At 44.8% G+C, this 17,977-nt stretch overlaps 1 protein-coding gene across 6 annotated transcripts in view; it reads left to right on the top strand.

Annotated features, from left to right (window-relative positions):
- RXRA (retinoid X receptor alpha) overlaps positions 1 to 17,581 on the top strand; it is a 147,917-nt gene extending 130,336 nt beyond the window's left edge. For 5 of the 6 annotated variants that reach the window (XM_075578922.1, XM_075578923.1, XM_075578921.1 and 2 more), the window contains 6 exons: positions 4,148 to 4,317; positions 8,179 to 8,308; positions 10,013 to 10,145; positions 10,882 to 10,973; positions 11,906 to 12,011; positions 16,629 to 17,581. In XM_075578922.1, coding sequence (XP_075435037.1) covers positions 4,148 to 4,317; positions 8,179 to 8,308; positions 10,013 to 10,145; positions 10,882 to 10,973; positions 11,906 to 12,011; positions 16,629 to 16,776 — 779 coding nt within the window. In that variant the 3' untranslated portion in view covers positions 16,777 to 17,581. The remainder of the gene's footprint in view (positions 1 to 4,147; positions 4,318 to 8,178; positions 8,309 to 10,012; positions 10,146 to 10,881; positions 10,974 to 11,905; positions 12,012 to 16,628) is intronic. The other variant, XM_075578920.1, reaches the window with a different exon arrangement.
- Positions 17,582 to 17,977: the final 396 nt, after the last annotated feature.

The following is a 17,977-nucleotide window of genomic DNA, read 5'->3' as shown; positions in this document are numbered from 1 at the left end:
GAGGCCCTGAAAAACGTGATTGGAATATTAATCCATGGGGAAGCTTTGGAGACGGGAGTCTGTTGATCGTATGCATAAAATCAGGCAGCTAAAGAACTTATCCCCGGCATAACAGGGTTCATCTTGAAAACAACATATTTAGCAGCATATGGCAGAGAGAGCAATATTAAATGTGATTTGACACACTTGCTTTCTCCAAGCCGTAATGCAACTAAGCTGTGTGTTTATGGGTTTTTAAAGCAGCCGCCTGCACTGATCGCCTTTTTTTGTTGTTTGTTCTTTCGTTTAAAAGATCCCTTCTTAGCCTTTCAGGGGATGTTTTCTATTTTTAAATTCCGATGCTTGGCTCATGCCATGTAAGCAGTTGAAATGAACATCCGGGAGGTCAAAATGGAGCTCTTCCCAGAGCCCAGTAGAGTCTGAGTTTACCATAGATGAAGAAATTAATGATGATTTTAAAAAATATCCGATTTTGTATAAACCTAACAATGAAAACCCAGCACTGAATATTATTGTTTATTTGTAGACGCCAGCACTGAATATTATTGTTTATTTGTAGACGCCAGCACTGAATATTATTGTTTATTTGTAAACGCCAGCACTGCATAGCTGTAGATAGCTCTTATCTATTTTTAGGTGGGATTCTTTGAGCATTATTTTTTTGACACTGGGAAGCTTTTTCATCCTGCATCTTTTATCAGCACTGTACTGAGGACCTGTATCAGTGAGGGAGTTGAGGACGGGATGCGTGTTGTACTGAGCACCTGTATCAGTGAGGGAGTTGAGGACGGGATGCGTGTTGTACTGAGGACCTGTGTCAGTGAGGGAGTTGAGGAGGGGATGCGTGTTGTACTGAGGACCTGTATCAGTGAGTGAGTTGAGGAGGGGATGCGTGTTGTACTGAGGACCTGTATCAGTGCGGGAGTTGAGGAGGTGATGCGTGTTGTACTGAGGACCTGTGTCAGTGAGGGAGTTGAGGAGGGATGCGTGTTGTACTGAGGACCTGTATCAGTGAGTGAGTTGAGGAGGGGATGCGTGTTGTACTGAGGACCTGTGTCAGTGAGGGAGTTGAGGAGGGATGCGTGTTGTACTGAGGACCTGTATCAGTGAGGGCGTTGAGGAGGGGATGCGTGTTGTACTGAGGACCTGTATCAGTGAGGGCGTTGAGGAGGGGATGCGTGTTGTACTGAGGACCTGTGTCAGTGAGGGAGTTGAGGAGGGATGCGTGTTGTACTGAGGACCTGTATCAGTGAGGGCGTTGAGGAGGGGATGCGTGTTGTACTGAGGACCTGTGTCAGTGAGGGAGTTGAGGAGGGATGCGTGTTGTACTGAGGACCTGTATCAGTGAGGGAGTTGAGGAGTGGATGCGTGTTGTACTGAGGACCTGTATCAGTGAGGGAGTTGAGGAGGGGATGCGTGTTGTACTGAAGACCTAGACGGAAAAAAAGGTAGCGCTAATCTAAAAAGGGAGAGGCCCGCAGCCTGTGATATAACTCTGACCCCCCAGGTCAGATATAGAACTAGAAGACACGTTATATCTGTGGCGCTGGGTCAAGTACATATATGCAAAAGTATTACAATGTTATCAATTGGCGCCATTGCGCCAATTGATACCATTGTAATACTTTTGCATATATGTACTTGACCCAGCGCCACAGATATAACGTGTCTTCTTGTACTGAAGACCTGTATCAGTGAGGGAGTTGAGGAGTGGATGCGTGTTGTACTGAGGACCTGTGTCAGTGAGGGAGTTGAGGAGTGGATGCGTGTTGTACTGAGGACCTGTATCAGTGAGGGTGTTGAGGAGGGGATGCGTGTAGTACTGAGGACCTGTATCAGTGAGGGAGTTGAGGAGGTGATGCGTGTTGTACTGAAGACCTGTATCAGTGAGGGAGTTGAGGAGTGGATGCGTGTTGTACTGAGAACCTGTATCAGTGAGGGAGTTGAGGAGGGGATGCGTGTTGTACTGAGGACCTGTATCAGTGAGGGAGTTGAGGAGGGGATGCGTGTTTTACTGAGGACCTGTATCAGTGAGGGAGTTGAGGAGGGGATGCGTGTTGTACTGAGGACCTGTATCAGTGAGGGAGTTGAGGAGGGGATGCGTGTTTTACTGAGGACCTGTATCAGTGAGGGAGTTGAGGAGGGGATGCGTGTTGTACTGAGGACCTGTATCAGTGAGGGAGTTGAGGAGGGGATGCGTGTTATACAGGGAGATTCCCCAAGTTCTTTGCCCTTGTTCCCTTTCTAAGCATCAAAACGTTCCACCTACTCTGAGAACATTAACATGTCTGGCTAATGATCCCTGTTTGAGAAACTGGCTCAACTAGTTTCCTCGTGTGACAGAGCCATGCACAGAAACGCTCCTTGATACATAAACCTTTATGCATTTACCAGAGCTTGAGAAGCAGAGGTCCCTATTCTGTGACATTCAAATAAAAGGAGCTGAGATCTTCCCAAGCAAGGGGATGGAGGCTTCACCCCAAATTCAATAAAGGCCTGAGCATCAAAGTATTTTTATTGTACAAAGAGGAGTCCTTCCCTAGAACAACCACAAGGGGGCCAACAGCCGTCTGAGCAGGCAGTGTGAAGCTTTGCAGCTTAAAGCTGCAGTTCAGTGAATATCCTGCATGTGTGTTTTTTTTTTTAATAAATCAGTTCTCAAGTAAGAAAAAATACTTGTAGCATTTTCTGTTTTAAAAACAACAACTTTGAAAGACCAATTTTCTTGTATTCTATTTTAACAGCCATTTGCTAAGGCACTGCCCCTTCATGTCCTGTCACAAGCCCTGGCACACCCCTTTGTCAGCCCTGCCATCCCCCTATCACATGTCAGTGCAGGAGTGCTCATGAATATTCATGAGCTTCCACTGAGAGACAGAAGCAGAATATAAACATATGCCAGCTCTAATTATGTCACCAAATTTCGCCTATCAATACATGGAGAACGAATTGACCTGCAGCTATACAGTTCTTTAGGTAATTGGAGATTGCACACATGAAACTATTGAAGTAAAAAAATAAAATAAAAAAAAAAGACTGAACTGCAGCTTAATATTTTGAGGTTCTGCTTCTCAGTGTAATTTGAGGGTGGGGGTTTACTTTGCAGCTGTGAGTACCTTTCTATGAACAAAGGGGTGTAGAAACGCTGTGACATTGCAGCATTGATTCCTTAGACTCTTAATATAAAGCCGATACATTTTGTAATCTCTTGCGGAACTCTGAGGCACCGCATCGTTTCACTGATTCCTTGCTCGTTATTGCAAGTTTATCAAAAGAGTATTCGAAGCGTCCACTTCACATACAATTGGTATTCTTGCAGTATATGCAGTGGTTTAAGCCCACCCCCCAGTTTAACCTTTTCATGCTTTGGGGTACGGCAACGAAGCCACGATAAACATTGTCTGGTTAAGCTTTATTTGATTTATTATTATTTTTTTTTTACAATATCTAATTGCTGAATTGCCCTGTTGTTTGTCTGCTGTAGCTCTGCATAGGTCTCTGCTTGCACTGTGCTCTTCTTGGGGTTCAGTATTATAGCAGGTGGGATATTAAATGATGTGAATTGTCTCACAGACTCCATGAAAGTCTGTCCTCACTCCTGCAACATATTCCATTTAGATCAGGGGTCAGTCTACGAGGGCCACCAACAGGCCAGGTTTTCAGGATATCCCTGCTTCAGCGCAGGTGGTGCAGTCTTCGACTGAGCCACTGATTGAGCTGCTTGTGCTGAAGCAGGGATATCCTGAAAACCTAACCTGTTGGTGGCCCTAGAAGACTGGAGTTTCCCGCCCCTGATTTAGAGTAAGAAGCTATTAACCCTTTAGAGGGGGTGCTGTAGTGTTTTGCAGAGCAACTTATTAGTCTCCAGATTAAAGGGATTTCAATCATCATAGCTTTCTGGAGCACGTGAAAAGTGGTAGAAAAAGTACTATATAATGAGTGCAAGTCCAATATGCGTTGCTAGGGGGCAGTGCTGAGGCTGTAACCCAACATGGAGTCCAGGTGTAACATAGTAGCAGAAGGATTTAACAATGTGTTGCATGCGTCTCTGGCAGGGATAAGGAACCTTAATGTATAGTGGTCTGCATCTTGATGCCAAAAGCCGAGCCAAGCTGATGTTTTCATTGTTCCCCCTTCTCTTCTGCAGCTGTTCAGGAGGAGCGGCAAAGGGGGAAGGATCGAAATGAGAACGAGGTGGAGTGCACGAGCAGTGCCAACGAGGACATGCCCGTCGAGAAGATCCTGGAGGCAGAGCTTGCAGTGGAGCCAAAAACAGAGACGTACATAGAGGCAAACATGGGCCTCACGCCCAACTCTGTAAGTCTGTTTCCTAACTTTGTATTGGGTTAAGGAACACTATAATTATAGTGTGAAATTCTGCAGCATCCCCAACCCTCTCTAATAGCGCGTCTGAGATCAGATGCATTGTAAGGAACCCCAACCCTCTCTAATAGCGCGTCTGAGATCAGATGCATTGTAAGGAACCCCAACCCTCTCTAATAGCGCGTCTGAGATCAGATGCATTGTAAGGAACCCCAACCCTCTCTAATAGTGCGTCTGAGATCAGATGCATTGTAAGGAACCCCGACCCTCTCTAATAGCGCGTCTGTGATCAGATGCATTGTAAGGAACCCCGACCCTCTCTAATAGCGCGTCTGAGATCAGATGCATTGTAAGGAACCCCAACCCTCTCTAATAGCGCGTCTGAGATCAGATGCATTGTAAGGAACCCCGACCCTCTCTAATAGCGCGCCTGAGATCAGATGCATTGTAAGGAACCCCGACCCTCTCTAATAGCGCGTCTGAGACCAGATGCATTGTAAGGAACCCCAACCATCTCTAATAGCGCGTCTGAGATCAGATGCATTGTAAGGAACCCCAACCCTCTCTAATAGCGCGTCTGAGATCAGATGCATTGTAAGGAACCCCAACCCTCTCTAATAGCGCGTCTGAGATCAGATGCATTGTAAGGAACCCCAACCCTCTCTAATAGCGCTTCTGAGATCAGATGCATTGTAAGGAACCCCAACCCTCTCTAATAGCGCGTCTGAGATCAGATGCATTGTAAGGAACCCCAACCCTCTCTAATAGCGCGTCTGAGTTCAGATGCATTGCAAGGAACCCCAACCCTCTCTAATAGCGCGTCTGAGATCAGATGCATTGTAAGGAACCCCAACCATCTCTAATAGCGCGTCTGAGATCAGATGCATTGTAAGGAACCCCAACCCTCTCTAATAGCGCGTCTGAGATTAGATGCATTGTAAGGAACCCCAACCCTCTCTAATAGCGCGTCTGAGATCAGATGCATTGTAAAGTCTTCTGTATTTCTTACCATTTTTAAATGAACTAGAATTTTTAGGGAATCCTGTGGGGATACCCGGGGAACCCAAAGACTCACAGGAACCCATGTTGAAAACTCTTTCTGATATGTGTCCTTAGAGATTTGTATTTTGAGGACAGGTGTTAGGGTGGCTATTCCACCCGATTACCCAAGACAGCCCTGGTGTAAAGTTTTCACATATTAGGGTGGCAGGTATAAAACGAATGAACTGCCTCGCCTCTCCCTGGTAATCACACTTGGGTAGTCGCCTTACAAATTCAGAAGTGCATCTGGTGATTTTGTTACCTGTAAGAGAAGGACCTTCCATCTCAACCTCCATATCTACACTTGCAAAGTTTACATTTGCATCTTAAATGATCAAAATGCCATTCATTGTAAAAGAATGTGTTAAACGTTGTTCTTCATTGAACTCCAGTTTATATTTCTAACTGGCGATATAGCTTTATCATTACGTATTTGTAATGCCCCAGCATATTGCACAGCACAATGGGTTAAATGGGACAATAACAATACACCATACAACGCATTACACATAATATAAGTAAAGATGGGAGTGCGCCAGTGAGTCCTGGTTGACTTTAAAACATTCCTGATTAAATCGGTGTTCCCAAGTGCTGCTGAACATATAGAGTCCAGGGGGCAGCCTTGTAACAGTGCAGGGCATACGGTGCCTGGCCAGAACAGAGTCGGTGCATTGTCAGTGCGTCTGGGAGAATAGCAGTGTGGCGGGGATGTCCGGCGACCGCTGAGAATCGGGGGGCATGTGGCCGCTGAGAATCAGGGGGGCATGTGGCCGCTGAGAGTCAGGGGGTGTGTGGCCGCTGAGAATCGGGGCGTGTGGCCGCTGAGAATCAGGGGGCGTGTGGCCGCTGAGAATCAGGGGGCGTGTGGCCTCTGAGAATCGGGGTGTGTGGCCGCTGAGAATCAGGGGGCGTGTGGCCGCTGAGAATCAGGGGGCGTGTGGCCGCTGAGAATCAGGGGGTGTCTCGCCTCTACAATACAAAGAATATGGAACCCTGTAAATACCGCTGGCACTGGCCATCACATAGGACTGTACTAAAACATTATATGTTCAGATTGTTTTAAAAGTAATTAGAACAATGGGGCTGTGATTTCACTTTGAAACACACGTCAGGCAGCATGTTTGTCTCCCCAACAGTGTTTGAGTGTTCCCCCGCGGCAGCCTTTACAAATAAGTGGTCACGTTTTTTACACTGTCTGATCCATAATAGATGCAAGCAATGGGATAGTGACCAAACCAAAACAACTTGGATGGAAGTGGCGATGATCATTACACAGTCCTGTAAACATACCCTAGAGAGCGCGAGCAAGGCAGGGGAGGTTTGGAAGGAATAGCTTCAGATGGCGAGGCTTGTTTGCCAACCTCCGCTAGCAATTTAAATGCTGGTTATTGTATAACTCAGAAGGCGTCCCCTGAGAACAAACTTATGAGCAGCGTTAAACCTGTAAGGGTAACACTTGTATATTAGGGTGCAGCCTTAATGGGTCAACTCTGGTTGTGTAATGATACTGCATATTATCATTTCAACCCCCTCACTATAAAAACTCCCTCTTCTTAAAGAATGTAGCCTCTTGCCATTGCCGACGTGTCGATTTGCTGCAGTCCCAGTTTCTGCAGGACACAGGACAAGAGAGTTCTTCTGCCCGAGTGCCATCTTTAGCGATGGTTTTATGGAGTTTAAAAGCCGCTCAGGTTATAATGTTGGGCAGTGGAGTTTCTATGTAGATGAAGCTCTAGACCAGGGGGTTGCTAACTCCAGTCCTCATGGGCAACCCCCAAGGGTCAGGTTTTCAGGCTATCCCTGCTTCAGCACAGGTGACTCAATCAGTGACTCAGTGGAAGACAAGTGTCTTCCACTGAGCCACTGATTGAGCCACCTGTGCTGAAGCAGGGATAGCCTGAAATCCTGACCTGTTGGTGGCCCTTGAGGACTGGAGTTTGGCCGCCCCTGCTCTACACATTTGCAAGCAGTATGGATGATTCAGCAACACTGAAAATACATCCCTATGATATGCGGATTACCTGCCAAGAAGCTGTTCTTCCAGGGAAAGCCCACGGACAGGTTGGCCTACCTTCCCTCCTACCTGTGCTCAGCACTTAGAATTCAAAACGCTCCATGGAGAGAAAACACAATGCCCGATGCCAAGAACATAAAGGTTATGTAATGGAACACGATGAGCCTTACGACGTTAAATAGGCGAGACACGGAGAACACTCCAACCATCAAGGGAAAGACACAAGAGGCTAAACTAATTCCAACAGGTCAAGGGTGTCCTGTCTGGCGACCGGAAAGGGACAGGTGGGACATAGATCGGGGACCGTGATGGAGGGGGCCAGGATGAGAGGGCAGATGCAGTATGTGCTATAGAAGCCGTTTCCTAAATTGAAATCAATAGAGTCTGCTCCTTTCCAGGTAATAGGTGGTGATGAGCAGAATAACGGCATTGTGCGGTTTATTTTGCCTTCTTCCAGCCAGAATTATTATGCTGCAATTCAATGGTAGCCTGCTTTGTACTGTAACTTTAGAGAAGACCTGAGTAATAATCAGCCTTTGAAGGGAAACCGTGATGAAGCCCAAAGGGATATAATCTGGTGGTAGCGTACGGAGATGTTTGGGATGTAGCAGCATCACTGTAATGATTACTCTGCCAGTTTGTCCAGAAACTCTTAACATTCTCTTGTTTGGCTCCTGCTGACCTCAGGTGACATCTCATTAGTCTGGTCCTTGTTGATCCTTAGTACTTGTGTAACATTACTCTTGTTCGATTTACACAGGTCCTGGCACCTTTGGTAACATTTCTCCTTCCCATTGCAGCCAAGTGACCCGGTCACCAACATTTGCCAAGCAGCGGACAAGCAGTTGTTTACCTTGGTAGAATGGGCTAAAAGAATCCCGCACTTCTCAGAACTGCCGCTGGACGACCAAGTCATCCTGCTACGGGCAGGTGAGTCTGAAATACAGTCTTCTCTGAAACCCTTTAGTGCCTAATGGGCCTGCAACCCATTGCGATGCCAGACGGTCCAGAACCCTACAGCACCTAATCGGTTAACTACAGACATCTATGATGTGTTATAGATTGTGTTCTGTCAACGGGCTATCACCCAAGGGCTGAGAATAGGAGTACAGGGAATGTCTGGTATAACTTGTATACTATGCATGCTATACGCACTATTACCCAGTGCTGTAGGCTCAAGTACTTAGCTGCTACTTTGAAGGTGTCACCTTCTGAGCTCCGCTATTTTAGCAGCAGCTATAGGTCTACTGCTTCCAGAATCATTTACAAAAGCTGCGGCATGTAATCAGCCACCTTTGCATCATCCTAAAGAGAAATAAGCACTGCTTGTATACAGCAATGGAAAAGGCAGGCGAAGGGAGCCTCAGCATGCAGATTCTCCCCAAGCCTGATTACTAATATAACATGTCGCTCCTCAGACTGGTACTAACCCAGCAGGGATTATGTTTTGATCCTCTATGTGAACCAGGTGCTGTGGTTCAAATGCCACATTTAAAGCTGGCTTAGCAAGAATGGCAATGCTGATTTAAGACTGAGACTTAATTAATATAGAAGGTTAGTAGTATGCAAATGACCTGTTGCAGACAGTGCAATTCCAATGTAACTTTGCTAAAGCACTATTACAGATGTCGGGGAATAGGACTTTAGTGCAGCAGTTTCTCCCCTACAAGCTCGGAGCGGCTGGGGTGGAACCAGCAGCCTTGGCTGGGCCTCAAGAATCCAATGCCAGTATTTTCTGCCTGATGCTTTAAATAACCTCCCTACAGTATTTTAACCAGTGACTTCATGTATTATTGAGCGCCAGGAACAGGCTCCAGGGAGTAACCGCACATGAAACATTTACATCCTAACATCTAGCTAACAGTGCTGGTTGCATTCACTCATGCATCCGCTAACAGGAGATGAAACAGAACTGAAGGAAAAAGCAAGAGCTGACAGGGCAGAAGTCCTCTGTGTTCCTTCCCATGGCATCTACAAAGCAGCATCACTAGGAACAGTTTTGCATTTTAACTTGGCGTTCATGAACGTGTGCCTGAAGTCCATGATTTATTTTTATATACACACATACACACACACACATACACACACACACACACACACACATACACACATACACACATACACACATACACACATACACACATACACACATACACACATAAATACATACATACACTTTTTTTTATTTTCTGCAGAATTGTTCAGGTTTGTCATGAAATAATCTCCCGGTCCTTTGTTTATGACATTATTTCGCACTCTGATTCTGGAGTCCGTAGTGGTCCAAGAGCACACTAAAAAGGAGTGCTGCTGAGCTTAACTGTAGAAGGTAACGATCTAACGAGAACTCCTATGTTTTATGCCACGCTAACCGAGACACACTAATCATGTCGTGCAGTACTTTACAATAAATAAGGGTTTAAATACAGGGAACTGCATATACTGTGCAAAGGGTGAGCTCAGCCAACATGGAAGTAAACCAATGGACAAGGACAATGCCACCATTAACAAAGTGACAAAGCCACAACATATTGGCAACCAGTGGTGAGAGCCCTGCTGCTTCCTCAACACCAGGTCACACCTTGATCTACTTTGCTTGTGATTGCTAATTGTTGGCATCCATTTGGTTTCTTTAAGGATGGAACGAGCTTCTCATTGCCTCCTTCTCTCATCGATCTATAGCAGTTAAGGATGGCATTCTCCTCGCCACTGGCCTGCATGTGCATCGGAACAGTGCTCACAGTGCAGGGGTCGGTGCGATCTTTGACAGGTGAGTAACTTCCCTTAACATGTCCTAGTGTTTGTTTGCACCCTTCTGACTCTCCTGTCCTGTACACGGACAAGTAGCTGTTTTCATTTAGCTCCTTTATCCCTCTTGTCCTGACACTTGTACATAGCATGTTGTCTTCCTTTTCATCTCGAAGCTATTGTCATGAACGTGTTGGCAGTAAGTTGGTGCCGAATCTTGGTTACCAGGATTCTGTAGTGGTGTTATTTGCACAGCTCCATTATCTCAGCAATGCGCCAATCTCTCATCCCCTCTCTTTCCCAGTGTGCATCACTACGTTTTCACACGCAAAAGGAAATGTTATTCTACCACTGAAGTGCTTCTTCTCTGATGGGGGAGATCCACATCATGTATTTTTCCCATGATGGGCCACCACACAGTTGTGTCTCCTGCCCAATCACCAATTCGGATGTCCTGCTTTCATAGCACACTACTCTATTCTGGGATTGGGGTCACCCTTGTAGGATTGTATAACAATGCCAATACATGATGTAGTCACATCCACAGAAGACATATCCATGGTACATGGCCACCCTACCTGATGACACACTCTTCTCCCATGTTATTTGGCAATGCCTTCCCCATCCATGTGAATAGCTGTTGTAGTTTACATACCCTTGTTACAATTTTCGCCATGTGCATCATTGGGAAATGGTTACATTGAAGTTGTTTCTGGGGGCAATTGGGTTAACTGGTGCTTTAACTTCCACTCCTTCAGGGTCCTCACAGAGCTGGTGTCCAAAATGCGAGACATGCAGATGGACAAGACAGAGCTGGGCTGCCTACGAGCGATTGTCCTCTTCAATCCAGGTTTGTTTACGCTGTTGCAAAACACTGCATTAATAGTGAAGCAGGACAGTTACTTTGTACTTCCCCTACCCTCCAATCTGATGTGTAAAGTCCAACAGTCGCCAGATCTTCCAAGGAAGAGTTTAAAAAAATAAAAACACCTGAACCTATTTAGTGATGCTCAGAACTCAAGTCTTCATTATAAAAACCCTAATTCAAGCTTGTAAATCTAGATGTTCATAGTTTATAAACGATTTTAGATTTGGTGCTACAGAAAGTCTTGCTGTATACAAGCTACTCGAGCTGTTGATGGAAGGAGTTGGTAGTGGTTTGCTGCAGCGGTATACTCAATGAAGTTGCAAAGTAATTAAAACAACACTAAAGCTTTAGAAATGCTGACCCCCAGGACTCAAGTTGTAAGAGATAGGTCTGTCCATCCATGTTCAGGGAGCCCTCTCAGACCACGTTTTTAAATAACCAGTGAATACTCCATTCATGCGCTAGGTAATGTGTATTCACAAGTGTCTTCTTGGTCGTTCGTAAAACTTGGTGAGGTTGGAGACACCCTCCCAATGGTTTTGTGTGACCCAATATAAAAACATATTATCTGCACACATCCTGACTTCTTATTAGTTGTAAGTGTTGCAGTGAAAACAGAGTAATTAATCTGGTGAAAACAAGGGAAGAAGTGGCTTCACTCCACTTATTCAATATGAGTTTCTGGTAAGTGGCTTGTAAATGTTGGGTATCTCAGAACCTCGGTAATACCTAGGGTCGGAGGTACAGCATCTTGATATCTTCACTTGTATTTACTCTATGACTAGCTAACAACCACTTGGTTGGTAGGCTCTAGTTGATACTCATTGCATGTCAGACTTCATATGATATAAGCTTTGACTTCCTCCTAGAGCAGGACTGCTATATTTATCGGCACTGGTGGTCTTCCTTTACAGACTCAAAGGGTCTCTCGAACCCATCGGAGGTGGAGGCTTTGCGTGAGAAGGTCTATGCATCATTAGAGGCGTACTGCAAACACAAATACCCTGAACAGCCAGGGAGGTGAGTTACTGAGAATAGACATTGCTCCTCTGTAGCTATAAACCCCTCCTGTCCTCGAGGGACTGGCAAAACGTTGCTGAAGAAGGTGTTGGACAACCATCTGGTGGTGACGGGATTAACTTTTTGGCACCTGAGGTTAAAACATGTATTTCTGGATAAGAATAGCTTGCGCGACCGGAAATCCTGACTCCAGGTTGGTATTTTTGGCCCTGTCCTGTTCCATGCTTGGTCTCTATGGGATAAGACGCCCGCCTGGGTTAACAGTTTCCAGTCTCGCATGGTTTGATACATTTACTGCCCCCAAGTGTTGCATACGAAGTACAGGAAAGGGTTCGTAGCAGAAAGGCAGATCAGACGTCGCTCATTCCTACCTCCACACAAACTGCATGCAGAAGCATCCGGTTATACACAGCCTGGGCATTTTATCAATTGACCTGTACAGCAAAGAGATTTCTATTGTTTGATTGTATGATATAATGTAGCTATGCATCAACCATTTATTAGGATCTTGCTCCCCTGCCTGCAAAATTTACAAGAATCAAGGCATTTTCTACTGCATTATTCCTGTCAACCATGACACAGAATGTAAATGTTATATTGACACTAAGCATCATTATAGAAGTCATAGTGTAAATATAAAAAAGCGACTTTACTTCAATTTTGCCCCCACATGTAACAGTGGGTGATTTAGTGGTCAAATGCAACAAGAGGTGTTTGGGAGCATCAATATCTAGATCATGGGCGTCAGCATCGGTCCTCAAGGGCCACCAACAGGCTAGGTTTTATGGATATCCCTGCTTCAGCACAGGTGGCTCTGTCGAAGGCGGAGCCACTGATTGAGCCACCTGTGCTGAAGCAGGGATATGCATAAAACCTAGCCTGTTGGTGGCCCTTGAGGACCGATGTTGACACCCATGATCTAGATCTCTTGTAATATTTGTGACACTTTTTTTTAAACCTAACCCATCTGTTACTCTCTCACTGTCCCATTTTGTTCACCCGATGGCTCCGAGCCCTCGTCCTGATTTTGGTCTTTTTACTCTGCCCTCCTTATTTTCTCTTCTGCCTCTCAACCCCTCTCCTATCCTTGGTTTCCTCCCCCCCCCCCCGTCTTCTCATTCACAATAACCATTCCATCCCCTTTTTATTGGTCCCAGACCCTTCATCGCTTTTCTCTTCTGGTCCCTCGTGCCCATCATGTCACTTCCCTTCCCAGCTGTGCCATAATTATAAGGGCAAGGCATTCGCCCATCGCCAAAATAAATATTCATATCATACGCAACTTCCAATAGGTTCTCACTAAAGGCCATTGGGTGCTTGCAGTCTTATTCAGTTCGGATGAAGTATCCTCCATCCAACTAAAATATTGATCAACCAACAACTTTCTTTCTGCGGTTTTCCCATCCCACTGACCCAGCGTGTGGGTACGCTATGGCTTCCACCTTCCCCCAGAGCTGCCGCTGAGCAGTAGCCTTTCTTAGATGCACTGAATAGTTTTCCCATCACTTCTCTTCCAAGGGCGCCTACAGAGCACTATGGGTAATGTAGGCTGTGGCCGTGAAGGAGTTAAGATCCCCCCCCATCTCCAGACCATCATATGTTTCAGTTTAAAGTTGAACTTCCTGGATGGCGTTCAGAGTGGTTTGTTTTTCCTGGCACTTGGACTTCTGTTCTCAACAGCTCAGCAGAAACAACCCGTTCCTGGCTCCCGTCCAGCCTGCAAATGGATCTGCTTGATTTTTTTTTTGTCCCCCTGAACACGTACATTGCGTGATGACGGGGGAGAAGAAAAAAAAAATAGCATTGCATCCCCCTGAGACGCAGTTAACAATTAATGAGAACGTGTTGTCTCTCGTACCAAGGGCTTGAGCTTTTGTGGCAGGAAGACTTGACCATCTGCATCATGCCCTGAGAGAAGAATTTAACCCTGCCTTAAAAAACTGAGTGATGGGAGAAATGGATTTCCAAAGACTGGCTTCATTTACTGCCAATTTCCAACCAGAATGCTCCATTCATCAAACAACCTATTACCTTGATGTGTCCCATTAAAGCAGAAAAACATGTGAAATCTTATATGGGTTTTTTTTTTCTCTCAATAAATCAGTTCTGTAGTATTAGAGAATAGTGACTGTTTAAAAAAAATGTATTCAACACTTAATGCCATTTTTACTGAATTGTAATATATTGAGCATCCTTTGGTTTCCTTTTAACATATCTCCAGCAGTGCAAGATTTTTTTGTAACACTTTCGTGTTAGGGATAATTTGTTGCCAATATTCCCAGCAGTTTGAGCTGTAAACTGTAACAAAAGAGATACATGTTACCTTAGTAATATAAGGATATATTGTAGCTGTTGAGTTACACTTACTGAAGGTAGGCACACAATCAGGATTTTGACAGAATTATAACAGGAGCACCAAATGATTGCCAGTTTAGATCAGAATGTAGAATTCTACTGTACATTGTCACACGCTTTACATATACATATAAGAAAATAAGAAGGGGGGAGTGTAATATTGCTGCTTTAAAGCTACCAAAGGTTCTTACGGTGAAAGAACAGTGACGTCTATTAGGTTAAAGACAGCCGACTCTCCTTTAATAAATTATTATTAATTTCTTTAAATTAGTATTTTTAAATATTTAGTAACATTTCCGTGATAAACACAGGCTCTGGAGGTTTTTTTTTTTTTGTTGACAAGATTTATTTAATATTTTTGATAGTAACAGGAGAAAATGTGAATGGTGGTGCAGCTGCCTTAGAGGAAAAATATATACAGACCGGACTGCGGGCTCCTCAGTAAAAAAAAGGTTTATTGGCAACACATTAAAAACAGTAAGAGAGCAACTCTTACGCGTTTCGCGTGGTCCCCTACGCTTTATCAAAGAGTCTATGGGCTGTTCAATTAGAAGGATAAAAAGATGTATGTGCTACACATTGCACTCATCCATATGGACATTACCTGGGTAGCATTGCAGGGGTTTTTATACCCTATTCTCTATTTTTGATGGTAACACTGCTCATCAGTCCTCGGATGCAGAGGGGAATAGCGGTTCCTGTTTTGCCCATTGCTTGTATAGTAACGATGAAGCCATCGTGTGTCAGACAGCTAAACAGAAGTAGCGGATGCGAGTCCATTTTCTCTGGTTCTGCTAAATGGAAACCTTTATATTCAACAAGATACAAATAAGTAAAAACGCTACTTTAACGCCAGAATAATTCCCCCCCCCCACCCCTAGGATTGCTGCTTTGAAGGAGCTATTCAAGACAGCAAATAATTTTATAATAGCATTGAAGCAGGGGGTCTCCGGTGCTGAACCCCGTTAATTTCAGCTCTGGGGACCCCCCGCTTCCGGGGATACCTCTGAATTAGGTGCTTCTCAAGCCCGGCAAGCAGGGCTTTCAAGTTTGGAACTCCCACATGTCACATGAACCAATAGGAAGCCGCAACGGATGACATCACGGCTTCCAATTGGCCCGCGGGACATTTAAAGCCACCATTTCCCTGGCTGCAGAGATACCAGCGCCCCCTCCGGAAGTAACCATCTCAGGAAGCCGGGGGTTCTCAGAACACAGCTCAGCTCCGGAGACCCCCTGCTTCAATCCTGTACTAGAAAAATAACGAATCGTGCAGTGCTTCATGTTTTGCTACTTTAAGCAATGAGTTTTATGCCTCTGTGGCATTGAATGGAATAATTTAGACCATGATTGTATTCTAAATGAATACGTTCTGCCGATAGTAAGTTTATAAGGTTCATGGAACCTACGTTTTATTTAATGACAGAATGTATCATTGAATTTTCTTCACGGTGAAGAATCCCATGGTGGTAGAGGGTGGTACCATTTTAGCCTGTAGAATAAAAACAGTATCAATGTAGGGTAAAGATGATGCTATCTTTGAATGGTTAACTGGTATAGCAAGCTTTCCGGAGCACTAAAGTCACATTTTCAGGCTAGGGTTCCCCAAGTCTGAGGCATCTTGTTACGTCATATGGCATTGGTTTCCCAAACTAACTTACAGTACAGCTCTGTCCTTGTGCCATATCACAGAGTCATCCCATCCAAGATATTACGGCTCATGAACACTTAGGAAAGCATCTGAAACAAGACCAACACTGTCCCCAAAGTTAACGTGAAACAATCACTACCGTTTTAAAATGGTCCGGTCTTGGGAAGAAGGTACAATGATACTAAAAATGGGTGCATGACGCCAACACAAGTGTGCCCAGGCTAGTAGAAATGTTACCAAATAAACATCTGCATATCAGAATTGTATCTATTTTAATTATTTGTTGCAGTTTTGGCGTGCAGTTCCTTTTTTGTTCATATTGTTCAATAGAAGGTAGAACAAGAATAATTGTATTCAGGGCAGTTGTTGAGTACAGGTAGTACTAACTGGTAGATGCAGAAGGTTCCCAAGTAGACTTGAAGGCTGGTTTCTGGCTGTTGTGTTTAGATTCCAAAGATATCATCTCCACCCAACCTCATTCCGTTCACTTAATCAAATGTAAATGGATGTTTGTACAGTATCTACCATCTGTTGTATTAATTTACTGTGCCATTCAGCTCCTTTTATATATGTATCAAACATTTACTTAATTTCTTGTAATATCTTCACAGGTTTGCCAAACTCCTCTTGCGCCTGCCTGCTCTTCGATCCATTGGTCTCAAATGCCTGGAACACCTCTTCTTCTTCAAGCTAATAGGAGACACACCTATCGACACCTTCTTAATGGAGATGCTGGAAGCTCCCCACCAAATGACTTAAGAGAAGCCTGGTCCTTTCTCCATGTGCAGAGGGCAATAGACACTTTACTTTGTGTCCTCTGCTGCCCTCAGAGACACTATAGTGTCCTCTACACTTACAGAAAACGTCCAAGAGCCCCTACCCTACGTCACGTGCGCCTTTACTTCATCCACAGAGCTAAGGACATGCTCTTACGTCATGAACAGCAGAGTAGTGATGGACATCTGGGATGCGTGTAGGCTGGGCTCGCCCTCTTGGTCTCCCTGGAAGAGATGGCTTGGTTGTCGCTGCTGAAGCTTCAGTTGCTGTTATTGTTGTTTGGCTTTTTATGGCCCCACTTGGGCACCAGTATCCGAAAACCGAAAAGGATCCACAGATCTCGGAGGGTGAATGTATTTTTGTATGATGTGTAACAGAGAACAGTGGGAGATTAGTTTTCCGATCTAACGCTCCCAAGTGAGGGCAGGGTCATTACTGAGCGGAGAAGAAAACTCAAGCTCATCTTCTCCTGAGCAAGCTCTGAGGATGAGATCCATATCGCAGTGGTCGCGATGGGTGTTTATTCCACAGGCAACGAAGTAAATGGGTAATTTTCCCATACTTGACATTAGGCCTTAATTATCAAAGGACAAAACCGTCTCCAACAGAGCTTACCTTTATTTCACTTACGGTCTGATATGATGAATATGGCCATTTACCTGGACTTTTTTATCCTGTGGTATAAATGCTTAAGACTGGGAAGGTAGCCCCACTGCCTAATGTATAATCTTAAAAGAACCATTGGGTGATTGTGTAGCTTGTCTATAAAGCGCTTTGGATACAGGCACTACAGAAGTACTTTGTTATTCTGAATTCTAAAAATAGTAGAAAGCCACGGCTGGGATTTACTGCCTCTATAAAAAGATTAATGGTGGTGTCACGGGTAAATTTCAGGGATGTCCCCCCATGGGTTCCATTTGTGATGTAGCTCTTCTTTAAATTCCTTACAGCTAGAGGGTGCTGCAGAGCGACACTTAACCCGCTTCAGCATTGGAAGGCGTTATCCCTGACTGAAGGATACAGGGCAAAGCTTTGCTGGAGATCCTCGAAACCAAAACAAGTGAGCTAACAGCATGCTACTACCCCCTTTGCACTCTGGCCCACAGTGCCAGCTGGGTAACAAGGGGTGGGCAGCGAGGACCTTTAAAACCCTTTCACTGCTGGAGAGACCATCAATTTGTGA

Source organism: Ascaphus truei, chromosome 21 (assembly GCF_040206685.1).
Source record: "Ascaphus truei isolate aAscTru1 chromosome 21, aAscTru1.hap1, whole genome shotgun sequence".
Lineage (NCBI taxonomy): Eukaryota > Metazoa > Chordata > Amphibia > Anura > Ascaphidae > Ascaphus > Ascaphus truei.
Note: the sequence above shows the minus strand (reverse complement) of the source record. Positions and strands in the feature narration are given on the sequence as shown.